The following is a 22696-nucleotide window of genomic DNA, read 5'->3' as shown; positions in this document are numbered from 1 at the left end:
AACTGACCTAAAACAGGACATTTTTACCTGGATTAAATGTCAGGAATTGTGAAACTGAATTTAAATGTATTTGGCTAAGGTATGTAAATTTCCGACTTCAACTGTATGTCTGTATTCTTAAATAATTATAGAGGGCAGTTTGGATAAAACAAATCCTGTCCGAATCATCCTCTGGAATAACGGACTTTCTGAAGTAATAATTACATACCCAACGTTCTCTAGTAATGCTAGTCCCATGCAAATAGGTATTTGGTCACATGCATACATGTGCCACATAAAGAGAGCAAGGGTTGAGTGAGTAGGGAATGTTTTTTTTCTAAACAAATTAGGAATTTTGGTAACTGAACCTTTTTAGTCAGAAATGGCTGTAGTTATGTTGCATATGTAGCAACACGGACAGTGTGGGAAACACAAATGTTCTGTGGTGGTTGCTGCAGCAGGGAGGAGAGGGTGACAACGGGCGCTAGTCAGTCACACTTCAAAAACCTTTTTTATTTAATATATTTATTTTTTTAGCAGTGCAGCAAATCTGACTCCGCCCCGGCACAATCAAATCAATTGCTGGTCGGACTCCCTCTAGTCATTTGTGTGCCTTAATTATTTAATCATAGTGTGCTTAAAGCATCAGACAAGCTCAGTGAATATAGTTGATTTGATTAAAACACATACTTGATGTTTTGCATTTAGGCCAAAGAGTTCAATCATCAGACCAGAGAATCTTGTTTCTCATGGTATGAGAGGTGCCTTTTGGGAAACTCTATGCGTTCTATCCTGTGCCTTTTACTGAGGAGTGGGCTTCCATCTGGCCGCTCTACCATAAAGGCCTGATTGGTGGAGTGCTGCAGAGATGGTTGTCCTTCTGGAAGGTTCCCCCATCTCCACAGAGGAACTCTGGAGCTCTGTCAGTGACCATCGGGTCCTTGGTCAGAGCAGTGATTTATTATGGACAGACTTCTCCCCACCTTTCTAAATAAGGTCCCACAGTTAACAGTGCATGTCAGAACAAGAACCAAGCCAGGAGGTTGAAGGAATTGTCCGTAGAGCTCCGAGACAGGACCAAGCCCCTTCTCCCCTGCTCGGTTTGGCCTGGCGGCCAGCTCTAGGGAGAGTCTTGGTCTTTCCAAACGTTGTTTGGAAAGACCAAGAGCAGACTATGGGAGGTGCACAGTACTACATAGAACCATGGCTACATGGAACTCAGGTAACAGATAAAAATACACCTAATGGAACAGTGGGGACTGTGAAAACACACGCATACACATAATAACACACGCACTCTACACACTTACACATGGATTTTGTATTGTAGAGTAGCTGCCTGAGGGTACACACACTTGTGCGAAGTGTTTGTATATATTTGTATATAACTGCCTTAATGTTGGAACACAGGAAGAGTAGCTGCTGCCTTGGCAGTAGCTAATAGGGATCCTTAATAAATACAAAATAGCTGAAGTACATGTTTTATTATAATAAAAATTCAACGGGGACTTGCTCATGTGACTCAGGAGAGGCAAATGTACTGCTTGTTGTTTCAGCACAGCTGGGTGAGGGATGGGCGCAAGAGGAGCAGGGGCCAGAAAGAGAAAATATCCAAACCAAATCCTTCAAGTTTGACAAACTTGTTGCTGTGATAGGCACTGCTGGATGAGATGATAGGCTATCTATCTTGCATCAAATCGATGCAAAGAAGCTAGCTAGCCAGCTAAGTTAGTTAGCCAGCTAGCTAGCAAGGTTGCATCACAACCTGGTATGGCAACTGCTCTGCATTTGACTGTAATGCGCTACAGAGTAGAGGTTGGCCGATTTTTTTAAAACATTTTTTAAAAATTTTATTATTTTTTAATTAGGGCCGTTTTCATAATCAGTAATCGGTGTTCTCGGACACCGATTATGGCCATAGATTACATTGCACTCCACGAAGAGACTGCGTGGCAGGCTGACCACCTGTTAAGCGAGTGCAAGCAAGGAGCCATGGTAAGTTGCTTGCTAGCATTAAACTTATCTTATAAAAAAAACTATTAATCTTAACAATCACTAGTTAACAACACATGGTTTATATTACTAGCTTGTCCTGCGTTGCATATAATCGATGCGGTGCCTGTTCATTTATCATCGAATCACAGCCTACTTCACCAAACGGGTGAGGAATTAACAAGCGCATTTGTGAAAAAAGCACGTTCTTGCACCAATAAATACCTAACCATAAACATCAATGCCTTTAAAAAAAATCAATACACAAGTATATATTTTTAAACCTGCATATTTAGTTCATATGCTAACATGAATTATTTTAACTTGGGAAATTGTGTCACTTATCTTGCATTCTGTGCAAGCAGAGTCTGGGTATATGCAGCAGTTTGGGCTGCCTGGCTTGTTGCGAACTGTGTGAAGACCATTTCTTCCTAACAAAGACCGTAATTAATTTGCCAGAATTGTACATAATTATGACATAACATTGAATGTTGTGCAATGTAACAGCAATATTTAGACTTAGGGATGCCACCCGGGGATGCCACATAAAATATGGAAAAGTTGCGTATTTCACTGAAAGAATATACTTTTTTTCCCTCTCAATGATAGTTTCCCCGATTTGACCATATTAATGACCTAAGGCTCGTATTTGTGTGTGTTATATTATAATTAAATCTATGATTTGATAGAGTAGTCTGACTGAGCGGTGGTAGGCAGCAGCAGGCTCGTAAGCATTCATTCAAACAGCATTTTCCTGTATTTGCCAGCAGCTCTTCGCTGTGCTTCAAGCATTGCACTGTTTATGACTCCAAGCCTATCAACTCCCGAGATTAGGCTGGCAATACTATAGTGCCTATAAGAACATCCAATAGTCAAAGTTACCTGGGAATATTGAAGACTCATGTTAAAAGGAACCACCAGCTTTCATATGTTCTCATGTTCTGAGCAAGGAACTAAATTGTTAGCTTTTTTACATGGCACATATTGCACTTTTACTTTCTTCTCCAACACTTTGTTTTTGCCTTGAAAAATCATAATCGGTCGACCTATACTACAGAGGGTAGTGCGTATGGCCCAGTACATCACTGTTATTGTTGTTCATATTAAACACCCCTACCTGTTGGCCAGAAGCAGAACTTTCTTCTGAAACTCGTCAATCTATTCTTGTTCTGAGAAATGTGAGAAATTGCCATGAAATTGAAGATCTCGTACAACTCTGTGTACTACTCCCTTCACAGAACAGCGCAAACTGGCTCTAGCCAGAATAGAAAGGAGTGGGAGGCCCCGGTGCACAACTAAGCAAGAAGACAAGTACATAATTGTCTAGTTTGAGAAAGACGCCTCACAAGACCTCAACTGGCAGCTTCATTAAATTGTCCCCGCAAAACAGTCTCCACGTCAACAGTGAAGAGGCGACTCCGGGATGCTGGCCTTATTGGAAATTTATTGTGTGGAATAGCCTTCATTTCTCAGAACAGGAATAGACTGATGAGTTTCAGAAGAAAGCTCTTTGTTTCTGGCCATTTTGAGCCTGTATAAACGAACCCACAAATACTGATTCTCCAGATTCTCAACTTGTCTAAAGAAGGCCCGTTTTATTGCTTCTTTAACCAGCACAACAGTTTTCAGCTGTGCTAACATAATAGTTTTCTAATAGCCTTTTTAAAATGATACATTTGTATTAGCTAACACAACGTGTCATTGGAACACAGGAGTGATGGTTGCTGATAATGGGCCTCTGTATGCCTATGTAGATATTCCATACAAAATCTGCCGTTTCCAGCTACAATAGTCATTTACAACATTAACAATGTCTGCACTGTATTGCTGATCAATTTTATGTTATTTTAATGGACCAAAAATGAGCTTTTCTTTAAAAAACAAGGACATTTCTAAGTGACCCAACTTTTGAACGGTAGTGTGTGTTATATGGTAAAGTCATACAAATTCAAGAGGGTAATTTTTCATTATCTCTTATTACAAGAATTAGGGCAGTATATGTTAGAAATGTCAAATTACAGTGCCTTGCGAAAGTATTCGGCCCCCTTGAACTTTGCGACCTTTTGCCACATTTCAGGCTTCAAACATAAAGATATAAAACTGTATTTGTTTGTGAAGAATCAACAACAAGTGGGACACAATCATGAAGTGGAACGACATTTATTGGATATTTCTAACTTTTTTAACAAATCAAAAACTGAAAAATTGGGCGTGCAAAATTATTCAGCCCCTTTACTTTCAGTGCAACAAACTCTCTCCAGAAGTTCAGTGAGGATCTCTGAATGATCCAATGTTGACCTAAATGACTAATGATGATAAATACAATCCACCTGTGTGTAATCAAGTCTCCGTATAAATGCACCTGCACTGTGATAGTCTCAGAGGTCCGTTAAAAGCGCAGAGAGCATCATGAAGAACAAGGAACACACTAGGCAGGTCCGACATACTGTTGTGAAGAAGTTTAAAGCCGGATTTGGATACAAAAATATTTCCCAAGCTTTAAACATCCCAAGGAGCACTGTGCAAGCGATTAATATTGAAATGGAAGGAGTATCAGACCACTGCAAATCTACCAAGACCTGGCCGTCCCTCTAAACTTTCAGCTCATACAAGGAGAAGACTGATCAGAGATGCAACCAAGAGGCCCATGATCACTCTGGATGAACTGCAGAGATCTACAGCTCAGGAGGGAGACTCTGTCCATAGGACAACAATCAGTTGTATATTGCACAAATCTGGCCTTTATGGAAGAGTGGCAAGAAGAAAGCCATTTCTTAAAGATATCCATAAAAAGTGTTGTTTAAAGTTTGCCACAAGACACCTGGGAGACACACCAAACATGTGGAAGAAGGTGCTCTGGTCAGATGAAACAAAATTGAACTTTTTGGCAACAATGCAAAACATTATGTTTGGCGTAAAAGCAACACAGCTGAACACATCATCCCCACTGTCAAACATGGTGGTGGCAGCATCATGGTTTGGGCCTGCTTTTCTTCAGCAGGGACAGGGAAGATGGTTAAAATTGATGGGAAGATGGATGGAGCCAAATACAGGACCATTCTGGAAGAAAACCTGATGGAGTCTGCAAAAGACCTGAGACTGGGACGGAGATTTGTCTTCCAACAAGACAATGATCCAAAACACAAAGCAAAATCTACAATGGAATGGTTCAAAAATAAACATATCCAGGTGTTAGAATGGCCAAGTCAAAGTCCAGACCTGAATCCAATCGAGAATCTGTGGAAAGAACTGAAAACTGCTGTTCACAAATGCTCTCCATCCAACCTCACTGAGCTCGAGCTGTCTTGCAAGGAGGAATGGGAAAAAATTTCTCTCGATGTGCAAAACTGATAGAGACAGATATTGATAGATAGATAGAGACATACCCCAAGCGACTTACAGCTGTAATCGCAGCAAAAGGTGGCGCTACAAAGTATTAACTTAAGGGGGCTGAATAATTTTGCACGCCCAATTTTTCTGTTTTTGATTTGTTAAAAAATTTGAAATATCCAATAAATGTCGTTCCACTTCATGATTGTGTCCCACTTGTTGATTCTTCACAAACAAATAGTTTTATATCTTTATGTTTGAAGCCTGAAATGTGGCAAAAGGTCGCAAAGTTCAAGGGGGCCGAATACTTTCGCACGGCACTGTAGATTTTGGTTGATTTTATAGGTACACTTAACCTAATTTAAATATTTGGCTCTACCGTAGGCTAAGCCCTTGGCACTCCACTGGTTTTGTTCAGAGCATCACCATGATCACTTGAATAGGTGTCATGAACTGGATGACCCAGACCCACATCGTCCACAGTCCTGTGTAACTCCGTCAGTAGAGCATGGCGCTTGCAATGCAAAGGGTTGTGGGTTTGATTCCCGCTGGGGCCACCCATATAATAAAATGCATGCATGCCTTACTGTAACCATCTCTCTCTTTCTATAAAATGGCAGTTGTTTTCGAACCACAGCTGAGGTTTTAATCACACAGTGGAGTTTATTTAATAATCTTGTGATGAGCTGCAGGCGTGTCTAAATATAGAGGAGTGAACTAATGCAACTGTCAAATGAGTGAGTTCTCACCGTGGGAAGTATTTAGAGATGGAGGAACATCTCCGTTTAGGCTGCTTTGCTTGCATGTAGAACACGTTCTCTCTACATTTTTCTATTGATTTTTGTTGCAAGTTCTATTTCGGTTAGATTCAATTAGCCCATTTCAAATGTGATTTTAAATTGACTTGATTATGTTAGTGTTGCTGTCTAGGCTACCAGCCACAAGTGTTGTTGTGGATAGGGGCATTCATTTGCAGCGATGCAATGTTCTGTCTTGTATTGTACTCACACCCTCTAATTATTACTGTCTAGTACTAAGCACACCAGTGTGTGTCCTATGCTGTTGTGGACATGCCTGAGTTTCTCACACTTTTGGTGGGAACAGTGTCTGTAATATGTTTGGGCCCACCAACATAGACATGCACAATCTTATTTTTTTAAGCATGTGAGAGCCATACCTAGCCTTATAAGGCCTGGCCCTGGATGCCATAGTACAGTACTACCCTGAGCCCCTCTCTCTCTCTCCATTCACACTCACAGCAGCCATCGCTTAACATTCCTGTCTGCCAAACACTTCCTGCTTTCACTGCCCGGGGTTGCCACGGGGATGGACACCCTCACACTCTGCCGTTGCGCAATGACCATTCCTGTTGCTTGGGCGATGCCTCCGAAATTCCGAGCCATGGTTTGGAATGCCGCACACACACTCCTGAGTGGGGGAGATAGGGAGGTGTGTTTGTGTGTGGGATCACGTTCTTTGAGTCCATTGATTTCATTTGACTTCTAGCAGGTAACATTTTAAGAAGTTTGTCATCATAATGAATAAGCTTAGAATTGGTGCACCGGCAGCTGTAGAATGTAGCTAAGGCCAAGTTTAAGCTATATGTGTAGAGGAGTGGTCACCAACCGGTCGATCTTCAAGGCATTCCTAGTCGATCACTTAACATTTCTGTCGAAAATCCAACTATAAAGGCTTGCGCTCTTCTTTTTTTGTGTGTGTTGCGCTGTTGGCAGTAGGTGCACTTGATTCAGAAGCCCTGTGTATGAGGTAGGCAAAATGTTCCCATTTTGAACCATTTCATTTGTCTGAAAAGACAAACTCCCCCTTCCCAGCAGACCAGGAGATCTGTGGCTAAATGGAGTGTGCCTACTGCGCTGGCCGATCGGATAGCTCAAATCACCATGCCCACAGCTTCCAGGACCCCAGCCACAGCAAAGTTTGATACTAGCCGGCATGAGATTTTGACTTTTGAAACTATGACCAGAGAGAGACTGTTAAAAACAGCAGCTCTTTGCTGTATTCTTTATGAATGAGTTCATGTCTAAGTTTTTATTCAACACTACTACAAAATATTTCACATTTTCTGGTCAAAGGAACAACATAAATTCGTGCCTGAGGCAGAGGTTTCGCCATCAGGTGGAAGACTGGGAAAAATAGTTTGGAATGGTCATCCAACTCAGAAGTTCAAGTCGGAACTCTGGCATCTTTTCTAGAGCTCTGACTTTCCGACCTGAAGATCACCCCCCCCCCCCCCCACAGTTTTCTTGAAAGCACAATCACCATCAGATGCAGGTACCATCAGTCCAGTAAAATAAAACAGCTATTTATTAGCAAATTATTTTAATTTATGCTCAGCTGTGCCTCGCAAATGCTGCACCAACTGAACTATTTTGTTATGAAAGCTCGAGATTTTAAATATAATATGGTCTGAGAAGAACAATATTGCCAAGCATATATATGCCAGCCAAATATGCTGTGAAAATGTATTCGGCCTACTGCACAAGCCTCATTCATACAGAACTGTTTTTATTGGGTTAATGTTAAATTCTTTGAAGTCATGTTTTTAAAAGAATCGGAGCAGTAGATCTCTGCTTGCTTTTTGACTGCAAAGTGACTCAAAAGGGTTGGTGGTCACTGATGGTCAGTCGATCAATTGTAAAACTGTTTTGTAAAAATGCAGGTTTCCGTCCTCCTGGACAGCATCCCACAGAGACATTTGATCCACTGCAGAGCAGATACTCTCACTACGCAGCGGACACAGTCCAGCGCTTTAGACGTCACAAAGCTGACGCTCTAATTTCTGTCCTAGAGAACAGCAGTGCTGCTAACTCCTCTTGTTGAACTTGAATGCGGAATGTTTTTACCCTTGAATGAGAGTGATGATGCAGCAAAGGTTTATCAATTGCCTTTTCAGTACTAGGAAGTGAAGTGACCACAATTCTGATAAACATAGGCCTGTATTTACATCAAAGATGGTATCCCAAAACAATAACACTTTTGTTTTGTGGTGTTGCTCTGTACTAGTATGATTAAAGCAGCTTTCTTTTCCCTGCCTTTTTTAAATGGTCTGGCATGTATGCATTATCCCTTGCAGCAGTGTTTGTCCCTTTTGCTGTGTGTGTGGCTGCTTGCAGGCGGGATGTCTCTCTGACTCAGTCAGTTGTGATGCAGGCAGTAATTGTTGGGTATATAGCAAAGGACTGGGCCAGCCTGTGACTGCAGGCTAGTATGGTGAGTGAAACGGGCACACCACAGAGGGAGAGCTACAGTACAGTGTGTAGATTGTGTGTGAGAGACTGGCGACTTAGACTAGCGAAAGAGGGTGTGTGCGCGTTCCTGCCCTACATGGTGTTTTCAATAAGCTGTGTGCAGAATGCAGGCAGCCCAACGCTGTGCACTGAACTACTGGCTTAAAGACCGACTGCCCCTAAAAAGTATAACTGCCTATGTAGCGTCTGAGTCAGAAACATGTATTCTAGTGCCAAAATTGACTACAACGTGTAAATAGAATAATTTTGGTCATGAAGTCAGTCTCGTAAACTGAGATTTACGACATTATACTTTTTTTTTTTTTGTCATGGAATGAAGGGTACTGTAACAGTTTTTTTTTCTTGGGTTTATTTCAATCCTGCACACATTCACACAGCTGGCAGCACCCAAGTAATCATCAATTCAGAGCGCAGCTGCAGGAGACCCGAATCTTAATGCCCATGGTCAATTTGGTTTGACAGTCCATATCCTTTTGGAGCCTTAGGGACCATCAGTAAATTAAACATGTACATGGGACAATATTTTATAATGTCAATAGTGCCTAATTTCCATGAATTAACTTCAAAACAACTATACATTTTACAACTTCAAAATAACTATACATTTATGTACAAATATTGAAAGCATTTAATGATACAACTAAAAGATGTGCACCATGAAAATATTGTCCCATTTACATTGTAATTTAGGGTTGCACAATTTGGGGAATATTCAGAGGTGGAAACTTTACATGGGAATTAATATTAATACCATTTTAAATGTAGTTTTTTTGTCTCCCATTGGATGTGTTTGCCATATATTTACCATATGGAGACAGAAACATAAACCTTTTACCTTATCACAATTGACATAATTGCAAATGATTAAGTCCTTCCAATAGAAATAAAAATGTAGTTAGGAATTTAACTTTAATTAAATGAGTTGACTCTTCACATGGGATGATTTCACTGAACAAAATAAATACAATCTTGAATAATCCCCAATGATCCATCACATCTCCCCCCCAAAAATTTCAACATCTGTAAAATGATAGTCTAAACTAAAGCTTTGGTTGTCTTCCTCTCAGGCCTCCATGTCTTCTCCCTGAACCTCCTCAATGTCCACCTCTTGAACATCAGACTCTGAGGCCTCATCTTCACTGTCACTTTCCAACCTTGTTGAGGATGGCTTGTTGTCAAGCTCAAAAAGCCTCAAATTTGCCAGGATGGCCACCAATTTTTCAACCTTTGTATTGGTGTGTGTGTTCCCAAACAAGGACCAGTTGCACTCTGAGGCGGCTGATGTTGGTGGGATTTAGAGGATGATGGAGGCAACGGGAAAGAGCATCAGATCCACAAAGTCCCTTCCACCAGGTGGCTGATGAGATATGTTGGCACGACTGCCATATTGCATCCCAAGGCCCTTGCTTGGAAGTGTACTTCGCCAGACTGCCAAGAACCTTGCCCAGGCCAAGGTGGCGAGACATGGTAGTGATGCCACCATAGGCCTTGTTGATCTCTGCACCAGACAGGATTCTCTCGCCAACATGTACACTGCGGCCGGTACGGGCTTCAGGCAGAAGTTTTCACTCTTTTTGATGTTTTTCAGAACTGCAGTTTCCTCTGCTTTGAGCAACAGTGACGTGGGCTGGGTTGTATGGATTTCTTCTCTTACATCTGCAAGCAGAGTCTGAATATCAGACAGGATGGCATTGTCTCCTTCAATCTGTGCAATGGCTATAGGTTTCAGGTTGCTTTACCACTCTCCCAAAATGCATCATCCAGGAGGATCCTCTTGATGGGGCTGTCCATATCGGCAGACTGTGATATGCCATTTCTTGGAGAGACTCCTTCCCCTCCAGGAGACCGTTAAACATGATGACAGCACCACCCCAACGGGTGTTGCTGGCCAGCTTCAATGTGGTTCTCTTATTCTTCTCTTTGCTTGGTGAGGTAGATTGCTGCTATAACTTGATGACCTTTCACATACTTTTGTCAGAAGTTGCTTGTTGTGAGCGCGAAGGGAACTTCATGCACTTGGTCAGATTCTGCATCTTTGTTGCATTATTCACATATGATTTGGCACAACATTTGCAAATGTACACAGCTTTTCCTTCTACATTAGCTGCAGTGAAATGTCTCCACACATCAGATAGTGCCTGTGGCATTTTCCTTTAAAGATTAGAAAAAATGAGTAAAATAAAATACAATTCCATGTACACATAAATAGTTAAACAGTTAGATTAAACAACTCCTTTGTAAGATAAATGTTATAAAATGAATGTTATAAAATTAAACCTGTATGGAAACAGGTGAATTAACACTCCTCAGTTAGCAGGCTCAAACGAGCTAAAACCCACGTTATCAAAAACAAACTCGCAGAAATTGTTAACAAGTTAGAAATTATTTAACTTCTTATGGACGTGGTTCCTGCACAGGAACACATCAGCGGAAATTTCAGAGCGCCACCTATAGTAGTATAGTACTCGATAAATCTCAAACTTTCATTAAAACACACACGCAAGATACTCAATTAAAGCTACACTCGTTGTGAATCTAGCCAACATGTCAGATTTGTAAAATGCTTTTCGGCGAAAGCATGAGAAGCTATTATCTGATAGCATGCACCCCCCCAAAATACCTGAACGAGACCTAAACAAAAGATTTTGCGGTAGCCGGCGCTACACAACGCAGAAATAAAATATAAAACATTCATTACCTTTGACGAGCTTCTTTGTTGGCACTGCTATATGTCCCATAAACATCACAATTGGGTCTTTTTCCCGATTAAATCCGTCAAAGTATGCCAAAAATGTCCATTTATGAAGGCCATCTGATCCAAGGTAAAATGCACCTTTACACGACGCAACGTCACTTTTTAAAATTAACGAAGTTGCCTATAAACTTTTACAAATCACTTCAAACTACTTTTGTAAACCAACTTTAGGTATTAATAAACGTTAATAATCGATAAAATTGATCACGGGGCGATCTGTATTCGATAGCAGCAAGTCTTGAAATCATCGTCCATTTTTTTCACTTTCATAATTTCCTGGGTGCACCCCAAGACAGGAAGTGCCTATACGTCATCCCACCAAGGATAAACGTGCAAAGAAATGCCCGTATTGGCGACATCGTGTGGAAGCTGTAGGCGTTGTAAGCGGAACCTCATCTATTTTCTATCGCCTTAGACAATTCAAAGACTGGCGGATGAATTTTTTGTTTTTGTTTTTGGTGAACAGTTTTCCCTGGGATTTTTACTCCTGAACACGTTCTGTTATAGCCACAGACATGATTTAACCCGTTTTAGAAACTTCAGTGTTTTCTATACACACATACTTATTATATGCATATACTATATTCCTGGCATGAGTTGCAGGACGTTGAAATGTTGCGCGATTTGTAAAAAAAAGCTGCGAAAATTCGCACAGCATCCTTAACATGTTTTAAACACACTTTGCTGTTGGCTACTATTTACTAGTTAACAAAAAATAATGAATGTCATAAAATATATTCACCCCACCCAATATTGTAATCAAAACTTACCAGAAAGCATGAAGTCCTTGGCTCAGACAGTGTAGTAGTGTGGGCTCAATAGCATCTCATTAGTGTGTAAGATCTTGAGAATTAGCTGTACATGTGATGGAAGAATGCAATGTGCATGCAGAGGGTTGCAAATCCATTGAATTGGGGATAGTTTAACCAAAATATGTTGCTTTGTGTATCCCACAAAAAAGATTCACTGGTATAAGCTAACTTTATTTGATGAATTTAAGAAAAATTCCCGGGCTTAACTTCCCATGGAAAATTTCCGGAAATTTCCCGGAAAGTTTCCGACCCTTTAACCTTCCCAGAGATGGGCTATCCAATGTCAAACCAACTTTGCCACGGTCGGAACCCCAGTTGGCTGAAGCTAATAGCCGAAAGAAGTTTGCTCTGCGACTTCAAGACAGGACTTGGTTAAACGGTTTCAAGTTATCTAGAATAGTTTGTGACTGTGTACTGTTTTGGCAGAGAGAATGTATAAACTCTTGCCACGTACGAAACCCACATTAACCCCCCTGCCCCAAAGACAACTCTCGTTTGGCTTCGGTCATGGCTGCTTCATTTCTTATTAATGACCAAGCTGAAAAACTAGGCCAAATCAGTAAGTTCAGCCCCTCTGTAACTAACCTATTATTGTACAACACTTAAGATTAGCCTATTATGAGAACATTTACTCATGAAAATGCACTTTCAAATGTAGCCGAGATTTCCTTCCCATCCAGTTGAATGACATGGATAATTCAAACCCAGTCATTTTAAAAACAAGGACGCTTGTTTTGAAAGGGGATGTTTCTCTGTGACGTAGACTGAGGCATAAATACACAAACACTTTTGGCCTGCCTCGTTTGTGTTTGCTCCCTTCATGCAGTAGCTGTAGTCATTAGTGGCAGGCCGGCTACTCTGTAGCAGATGAATGTGGAGTCTCCTGGGGGTTTGACATGGTGGTCATTTAAAGTTCCCCCTCCAGCGCCAGTTTATAGAGCTGTCTCAATGAGCTTAGCCACCCCAATGTGTCGTTCACCCTTTCTTCTGCTGTTATATTCACCTTAATGCTTCATTCCCCCTGAAGTCTACGCATAATTTCTTTTACGATGTGCTATTTATTTATTTATTTTTCAATTTCACCAATGTTTCAGTTGTGATGCCTGTGAGGGAGTTTCATTTGTAACATCTCTAACCTTATTTGTCTGTTGGTTTGTTTGTGTTTCAGGGAGATCCAGCTGCTACGGAGACTCCAGCACAAAAATGTGATCCATTTGGTGGATGTGTTGTACAATGAAGAGAAGCAGAAAATATATCCTTTCTTCTGTGTGTGCACGCCAGGGTTTCTGTTAGGAAAATGTGACACTGGCCAACGTGACCTGGGAGATTTAAATTTGACCATAGGCATGGGATTGTATCCCATTTAGGGCGTCCACCCACTGTGCTCAGAATGACAAATCACATTTAGACTATTGTAATGCATCTTAACAGAGCATATAACTCCTCTAATGAAGAAACCAATAATACAAAATGTTCAAACATTTGCCAAAAAGCAATTCTGCTAGCGGTTCATATGTGACATATATAAAAAATCTTATTTAGGAACATAGAAACGGGGAATCTGAAGATGTAACAACTAGGACTTGGCTTCTGGACAATGAAAGAAAGTTGATATGAAAACTAATAGAAGAGGAGAGAAATGGCATACGAGGTATTTCATAGGCCGGGGTGTCTAGTAACTTCCCCTAAAGTACATTGAAATACATTTGCCAAAAGCTATATAATTACTCCTGTCTATACAGAAATGAATGAACTCATTCAAAATATTTCACCAGAGAGCATGATTTAGGAAAAAATATTATTTTGATTATTTAAAAAATAGTGCGTATTTGCCTATGCCTATTTGGGCAGGGCGCATGGCAGTAGGCCTAGCTGATTAGCTGTCTGTGAAAAGTGACTAAAATATGTGTGAAGATGTGTCTTGTCTTTAAAAGAAGGGGAAGGGTGTGTGGCTAATACAGTGGGGCAAAAAAATATTTAGTCAGCCACCAATTGTGCAAGTTCTCCCACTTAAAAAGATGAGAGAGGCCTGTAATTTTCATCATAGGTACACTTCAACTATGACAGACAAAATGAGAACATTGAGTGAGAGGTTATTTTCCTGGCAACACACTCCCTTTTCCGTTTGTAGTCTGTGACTGTCTGTACACCCTGCCACATACTTATCGTGTCTGAGCCGTTGAATTGCCACTCCACTTTATCTCTACTGATCTTTTGCCTGTTTGTTTGTTTGCCTTACAGAGGGAATAACATCACTGTTTGTATTCGGCCATATTCCCAGTCACCTTGCCATGGTTAAATGTGGTGGGATTGCGCTTTCCATTTTGCGTGATTGCTTCCATCTATCCACGGTTTCTGGTTAGGGTAGGTTTTAATAGTCACAGTGGGTACAACATCTCCTATACCCTTCCTGATAAACAAAGTCACTATCAGTGTATTCGCTAATGTTATTCATAGAGGCTACCCATAACATATCCCAGTCCGTGGGATCAAAACAATCTTGAAGCGTGGATTCCGATTGGCCAGACTAGCATTGAATAGTCCTTAGCACGTGTACTTCCTGTTTTGAGTTTCTGCCTTTAGGAAAGGAGGAGCAAAATGGAGTCGTGATAAGATTTGCTTAAGGGAGGGCGGAGGAGGGCCTTGTAGGCATCCCGGAAGTTTGAGTAGCAGTGGTCGAGTATTGACTCGGGTGTGAATACTTATGTAAATGAGGTATTTCTGTATTTCATTTTAAAATAATTAGCTAGAATTTCTCAAGATGTTTTCACGATGTCATTATTGGGTTTTGTGTGTAGATGTGGGAAAACAACAACAATTTAATACATTTTTAATTCGGGCTATAACACAAAATGTGAAATGGGTCAAGGGGTATAAATACTTTCTGAAGGCACTGCATGTCACCAGTAGTAAATGTACCTTTAATCCCCATAATTTGGTTACATTCATTTCTGTTAATGCATGTACTAATTACAGTAAATGCCCGTTCTCAAGCTACACTTGTGAGAGACAAGTTTTATTTTAATGACCATTGTTTACAAGTTTACGTTTTTTAATTGTCTTGTTTTGAGTGCTCCATATGAGCATGTTTGGTTTCACTGTCCTGTTCATGATGAGGGAGCGTGTGCCTGAGCATGCATAGAAGTACCTGGCTTGCTGAGTGAAAATGTAGGAAAGTGCCAATTTGGGGATATCTGATTTCTGATATTCTTAACTCACCACAACCACCATTAAAAAGCTGAGTTTTTGCGAATGATAATAGTTCCTCACATTATTTAAAATCTTTCCGACAATCTCCCGGCCTCAATCACCAAGTCTCTGTAAAAAAGACCATTATCTGATCATCCCTGAACACTTTTCCCTTGCTCAAAGACCACTGTCTGTCCCAAACTCACTGACATGGGAAACTACAAGGGCCAGGAATAGGCTAGTTGATACAATGTTGCAAGTTAGCAAGCAACAGCTTCAGCTGGACCTTTGTTGATACATTTGATACAATTGCTGTGCTTCACTAGCAATGGTTCACATCAAGACAAATAAAAAGGGTGGCAGACGGGCTGAGTAGAGAGATGAATGCTATTGGAGAATACTTTTCATCTGGATATTTTATACAGTTTTTATTCGTCAGCTTTATGTATTTTTAATTAGTTAACAATGTACCATAACTGGGCTTATAAAAGCGAGAGAAAAAATTGGCCATGGTACTGTTTATCCATATTAAGAAGCTGTAGCTAGTATACATTTATTTGCGGGTTAATTGTGGGGAACTGTGGGTATCTGACCCGATGCAGGACTCTAGTGTGTTCCCTTCTCTACCCTGCAGCAGTGGAGAGACTCCTGACACAGACATGACTTCGCAGTTAGCTCTGCGTCATCCCCAGGCCTTTCTCTCTTTCTCTCTCTTTCTCTCTCTTTCTCTCTTTCTCTCTCTTTCTCTCTCTTTCTCTCTCTTTCTCTCTTTCTCTTTCTCTTTCTCTCTCTCTTTCTCTCTCTCTTTCTCTCTCTCCTCTTTCTCATATATATAAATAAATAAACTACAAAATCTTCTCTTCGCCCCATGGCAGAATGTGTAGAATTGCCGCAAACTTGCTTTAAAACTGCAGCATTTTCTCTACAGCCCATGGCAAAATATGTAGAATATATATTTTTTTACCCCCATCAAAGTTGCCCATCCCTGACCTCTAGGTTTTCTTGAAGATAATATCTAATTGGTTTATATCTAGTTTTTGCCTTATCAATTTATCTTGTAGTTCCAAGATAACCCGTGTTGCTGCTGGTTCAAAGCATTGGAGAAACTCACCTAGAGTAAAACAACTCTGAGACAGTGTTTCTTAAAAAAAAGATATATATATATTTTTTTTAAATTAACCTTTTATCTAACTATGCAAGTCAGTTAAGAACAAATTGTTATTTACAATGATGGCCTACCGGGGAACAGTGGGTTAACTGCCTTGTTCAGGGGCAGAACGACAGATTTTTACCTTGTCAACTCGTGGAGTCGATTCGGCAACCTTTCGGTTACTGGCCCAACGCTCTAACTAATAGGGTACCTGCCGTCCCCGTTACCTATATGCATTCTGTTAGAAGAAAATGTCTTTCCCTTTCTGTTGTATTTTAATGGCTGTTTAATATGGAACTTTTAATGTGTAAATTCTTCTCATTGCGCTGTTGTGTTTTGAGTATTCCCTTGACTGCCCATCTTACGTATATGGTGATGGAGTATTGCGTATGTGGGATGCAAGAAATGCTGGACAGCGTCCCAGAGAAAAGATTTCCAGTATTTCAAGCTCACGGGTAAGTTTCTTTCTCTCTTCTTTCTCTCTCGTGCTCTTTTTCTCGGCAGCTCCCTAGCGCAACAGCTATCTCTCGCTCACCATTTCTCTATTGTTCTCGCCCGCCCTTTATCTATTTTGCCATCTTTCTCGCCGTCTCTCTCTCTCCCTCTCTGCCTCTAGCCCCCCCCATTCTTGTTCAATTGCACCATCTCTCTCTCCCTCTTATTTTTATTTTATTAGTCTGAGCTTCTGTTCAGAGTCTACTCCAAGACTAAGTCTAGGCCCTGGACTGCAGAGCTCTCCATTGCTGATAATGCTAAGACTGTTTTGTTATTGCTTGAGTTTTTTGCTAAAAGTAATTTTTACCCATTACTTTTAGGGAGCTCTTAGAGTTCTATTACAGTAAGGTATTAAGGTACTTAACCCTCATACTACCACCATATTGAACATACATGGATTACCAACTGGAGTAATTTTGACCCCAAGAAGAAACTGTTGGAAAATGCAACAGTCATAGCAAAATATCAACTTAATTCTCATTAAAACATCTTTGACATGTAAATAGGGTTATCAATTTTTTTTTTTTTTACTTGTTACATCCGTTAAGTGATTGATAATAATCGGCTAATTTGTTTAATGTCATTACATTAAGATATGGGGGAAGGTGGGATCATGGCTATATTCAATAAAATTCACAAGTTGATTTAACTTATGTTTAACCCTTTCTCATGGTTGGTGTTTTGATGGATTTGTCTGAAATCGTTTGACATGAAGCATTTACTTTTCTGTCATTACATTTATGGCACTGTATGTACTCATTATACGGCATCATTCGGTGCTTTCAGAAAGTATTCAGACCGCTTCCCTTTTTCCACATTTTGTTACGTTACAGACTTATTCTAAAATGGATTAACTAAAACAATTTCCTCATCAATCTACACACAATACCCCATAATGACAAAGCGGGTTTTTAGAAATGATACCTTATTACCTTGAGCTCCGGTGCATCCTGTTTCCATTGATCATTCTTGAGATGTTTCTACAACTTGTTTGGAGTCCACCTGTTGTAAATTCAATATATTGGACATGATTTGGAAAGGCACACACCTGTCTATATAAGGTCCCACAGTTGACAGTGCATGTCAGAGCAAAAACCAAGCAATGAGGTTGAAGGAATTGTCCTTCGAGCTCCGAGACAGGATTGTGTTCGAGGCACATATCTGGGGAAGGGTACCACAACACTTCTGCAGCTTTGAAGGTCCCCAAGAAGACAGTGGCCTCCATCATTCTTAACTTCTTTGGGATAGGGAGCAGCATTTTCACTTTTGGAAGAATAGCGTGCCCAGAGTGAACTGCCTCCTACTCGGTCCCAGATGCTAATATATGCATATTAGTATTGGATAGAAAACACTCTGACGTTTCTAAAACTGTTTGAATGATGTCTGTGAGTATAACAGAACTCATATGGCAGGCAAAAACCTGAGAAAAAATCCAAACAGGAAGTGTGAATTCTGAGGTTTGTAGTTTTTGAACTCAACCAATATCCCACTGTTTCTTCGACCTGTAATATAACTTTTTGAACGTTTCTTCCGAATGGACCAGATCGCGCATTTGGATTTGTTTACCAAATCCAATTGGACATAAATGATGGACATTATCGAGCAAAACAAGCATTTATTGTGGAACTGCGATTCCTAGGAGTGCATTCTGATGAAGGTCATCAAAGATAAGTGAATATTTATAATGCTATTTATGAATAATGTTGATTACCCAACATGGTGGATATTTCTCTGGCTGGTTTGGGCGCTGAGCTCCGTTCTCAGATTATGCTTTTTCCGTAAAGGTTTTTTGAAATCTGACACAGCGGTTGCATTAAGGAGAAGTGTATCTATATTTCCATGTCTAAAACTTGTATTTTCATTGACATTTATAATGAGTATTTCTGTGAATTCATGTGGCTCTCTGCAATATCACTGCATGTTTTGGAACTACTGAACGTCACACGCCAATGTAAAATACGATTTTTGGATAGAAATATGAACTTTACAGAACAAAACATACATGTATTGTGTAACATGAAGTCCTATGAGTGTCATCTGATGAAGGTCATCAAAGGTTAGTGATCAATTTTATCTCTTTGTGCTTTTTGTGACTCATCTCTGGCTGGAAAAATGGCAGGGTTTTTCTGTGAGTTGGTGGGGACCTAATGAAATTGTTTGTGGAGCTTTCGCTGTAAAGCATTTTTTTAAGTCAGACTGTGGCTGGATTAATGAGAATTGTATCTTTAAAATGGTGCCTAATACTTGGAGAAATTAGATTTATTAGATTTCTGTTGATTTTGTATTTGGCACCCTGCAATTTCATTGGCTGTTGGCGAAGGATTCCGCTAGCGGAACTGGGTCGTAGATAGGTTAAGTGGAAGAAGTTTGGAACCACCAACACTCTTCCTAGAGCTGGCCGCCCGGCCAAACTGAGCAATCAGGGGAGAGGGGCCTTGGTCAGGGAGGTAAACAAGAACCCGGTGGTCACTCTGACAGAGCTCCGGAGTTCCTCTGTGGAGATGGGAGAACCTTCCAGAAGGACAACCATCTCTGCAGCAATCCACCAATCATTTCCTTTTTGCCAGAGTGGCCAGATGGAAGCCACTCCTCAGTAAAAAGCACATGACAGCCTGCTTGCCAAAAGGCACCTAAAGGACTCTCATACCATGAGAAACAAAATTCTCTGGTCTGATGAAACCAAGATTGAACTCTGGCCTGAATGCCAAGCGTCACGTCTGGATGAAACCTGGCACCATCCCTACGGTGAAGCATGGTGGTGGCAGCATCATGCTGTGGGGATGTTTTTCAGTGGCAGGGACTGGGAAACTAGTCGGGATCGAGGGAAAGAGGGAAGTACATAGCGATCCTTGATGAAAACCTGCTCCAGAATGCTCAGGACCTCAGACTGGGGCGAAAGTTCACCTTCCAACAGGGCAATGACCCTAAGCACACAGCCATGATATTGCAGGAGTGGCTTCGGGACAAGTCTCGGAATGTCCTAGACTGGCCAAGCCAGAGCCTGTACTTCAATCCAATCGAACATCTCTGGAGAAACCTAAAAAAAAGCTGTGCAGCGACGATCCCCATTCAACCTGACAGAGCTTGAGGATTTGCAGAGAAGAATGGGAGAAGCTCCCCAAATACAAGTGTGCCAAGATTTGTACTGTCATACCCAATAAGACTTGAGGCTGATATCGCTGCCAAAGGTGCTTCAACAAAGTACTGAGTAAAGGGTCTGAATACTTATGTAAATCTGATATTTCAGTTTTTTTATATTTTTTTTCAATCTGTAAAAAATTAAACTTGTTTCCTTATCATTTAAGGGGTATTGTGTGTAGAGTTATGAGGAATAAGGCTTTGACGTAACAACGTGTAGAAAATCAAGGGGTCTGAATACTTTCCGAATGCACTGTATACCATTAGCAGACGTATAAGAGTTCTCAGTCCGAACCCGATGGGGCCCAACTGCTGCTGGGCCTCATTCTGTGTTATGGGTTTGCGGTGCTGTGTTAATCTTAACTGTGCGTGTCTGTGCACCTTTCACTACTGCTCTCTCTGAGCAGCAGGCACTAGCGGCGTCAGGATTCCGATATTGGCTGGGCCAGAGAAATTCGTGGCCATGATGAAGCTTTTTTTCTGATCATTAAAATGTTTCATATTGCAATACGAATAGGTTGGAGTGCATTCGATAGAATGAGGATCCACAAGACCACCACAGACAGCTCATCTCAGAATCAGGAGAAGCCCATATTCTCACAGTATGTGAGCGGAGTTGAGCTCAACGCCCTTTCCAGCCACTCCGCTAAAAACCGTTAACACGCTTACAGGAAGGGGGGAAAACTCGCTTCAAATTAGCTTCATAAATGTTTTGTTTAAAATCACCATTTAACCAACACCTATTTATCTTTGACTAAGTGGACCTACCATTTTGGGTTTGATGTTTTGAAAGCAAACCATATGATTTAAATGGAAAGTATTTCCATAAATAACAAAGGTGACTGTAAGAAGCACTCATCATTTCAAAAAAGCTATATGTCATATTAAGCAGCACATAAACACTCTAAATAGGTCATGAGCCAGACGGCCTAAGAAGCAATGAAAATGAATTATTTAGGCTATATTATTAGTCTATTATATCAATGCTATAGACTACAAATACATACTTTGAAGCGAGTGTGACGAACTAAGCTGGCAGGAACATTAAGCTCCTCAGCATTTAAACAACACTTCGTTGTATTAAATCCTTAGTCTATAAATTGCACATATAGGCTGTGTCTTACTTAGAATTAAATGAAAATGAAATGGAAAAATTCCTTATTTGGCTCAGTCTACCGTGCCTTTGAATTCACTTTGAGAAACACGATTTTGGCCAGAGTCTGTGACTTATGCGATGGTGCCTTGAGAGTAGGCCAGCAGCGGAAAATACTCTCTCTGTGCTTGCAGAGCCACTGGGGATGCTAAAAAACCTTTGGCCACTCTTGCCAGGCAGGGCAGGGATGAGGAGATGTCTTTCCAAAAGGTGATAAAAGGTCTGCGTTTCTTCTCATTACCGTTATGTACTCCTTTACCTCTGCTTTTGATTGTACAGAGGACCGCTGCTGCTGAATGACGAGCTGAACATGTGAGGTCTTTTGGGCACTTCGTTTTGCTCAAGGGCAGGTTTGGGTGCTGCTGGTACGGCAAATGCACCTGCCGGAGGCACATTGATAGCCTCTGTTTCCTTCACAAGGAGGTTGCGTATCTCTCCAAGCTGGTTACGCACCAGCTCATCCCTTATCACCCGCTCAGTTTTAAACCTGGGGTCCAGGATGGCAGTTAGGACAAGATGTTTATCATTATAATACCCCCTGTAATGAGTGGAAACGTTATCTGATCGTTTCTGCAAAAGCAGCAATGTCTATGGCCTGAGACACGGTAGTCAGCGGTTTATTTCTGACACCACGGGGAACGTGGGCATGATTCTCCCCATCTCTTTCTGCATATTATCGGTGAGGTCAGCTTGTGTTGTCAGTACCTCCACCAGGACCTGTAGCCAACTCATTTCGTTTAGGGTGAGTTTTGCATCATCAAAGGTAGACTTCAGTTTGTTTTGCCACAGTGGGTCTCTTTAGAACATCTTTATACAGACTCAATCATGCGTAATTGGCTGTTCTTGTCATATATGCTGTTGTGGGATGCACTCCCAATCTGTCACTTTCTTCTGTGTTCAATGTACACTTCCTAACACCTTTCAGAAGTTTTTCCAGTTTCTGGATCAGTCCGCTAACCCCATCATGCATGTTAATGGCATCCTTTGTTGCGAACTGAAGCATGTGAATTGGGCACCGTAAATGGAGATTTGACTCTGAAGTACTGGTTTACCATCATGTCCACATTGTTGGCTATATGGTCAGTTTGGAACTGAGATCGCAGGTGGTGCGCCCTCCATATCGGATGCCTCATCTTCCTCCTGTCCATCATCATTGGTCTCCTCAAAACAAGGTAGGTTGAAGGCTTCGACCATGTTGCTTGCGCTGTCAGTCACCACTCATATTAATTGTCGCTGCACGTTCCAGTTCCTCAGGACACTATTTTTTGGTAAATGGCCTCTGCTGTGTGGTGCTTTTGTATGTGCTCGCAGCTCAACAACACTGTTTGTCCTTGATAGTTTCCGTCAATGAAACTGGCGACAATCCCCAGGAAACAGTGTCCCTTTCAGGTAGTCCAAATGTCGTTGACACAAAACCATCACCTAGCTGCAATA

At 41.0% G+C, this 22696-nt stretch overlaps 1 protein-coding gene across 6 annotated transcripts in view; it reads left to right on the top strand.

Annotated features, from left to right (window-relative positions):
- LOC110508403 (serine/threonine-protein kinase STK11) overlaps nt 1-22696 on the top strand; it is a 47246-nt gene that overhangs the window by 7454 nt on the left and 17096 nt on the right. For all 6 annotated transcript variants that reach the window (XR_016492922.1, XR_016492920.1, XR_016492921.1 and 3 more), the window contains exons 3-4: nt 13306-13389; nt 16842-16931. Coding sequence is in view for 3 of the 6 variants with exons in the window: in XM_021588914.3 (XP_021444589.2) it covers nt 13306-13389; nt 16842-16931 (174 nt within the window). In the remaining 3 variants the exon portion in view is untranslated. The remainder of the gene's footprint in view (nt 1-13305; nt 13390-16841; nt 16932-22696) is intronic.

The sequence above is a fragment of the Oncorhynchus mykiss genome, chromosome 28, assembly GCF_057628025.1.
Source record: "Oncorhynchus mykiss isolate SJ-2025 chromosome 28, ASM5762802v1, whole genome shotgun sequence".
NCBI classification, from domain to species: domain Eukaryota; kingdom Metazoa; phylum Chordata; class Actinopteri; order Salmoniformes; family Salmonidae; genus Oncorhynchus; species Oncorhynchus mykiss.
This window is presented reverse-complemented; position numbering and strand designations above follow the sequence as displayed.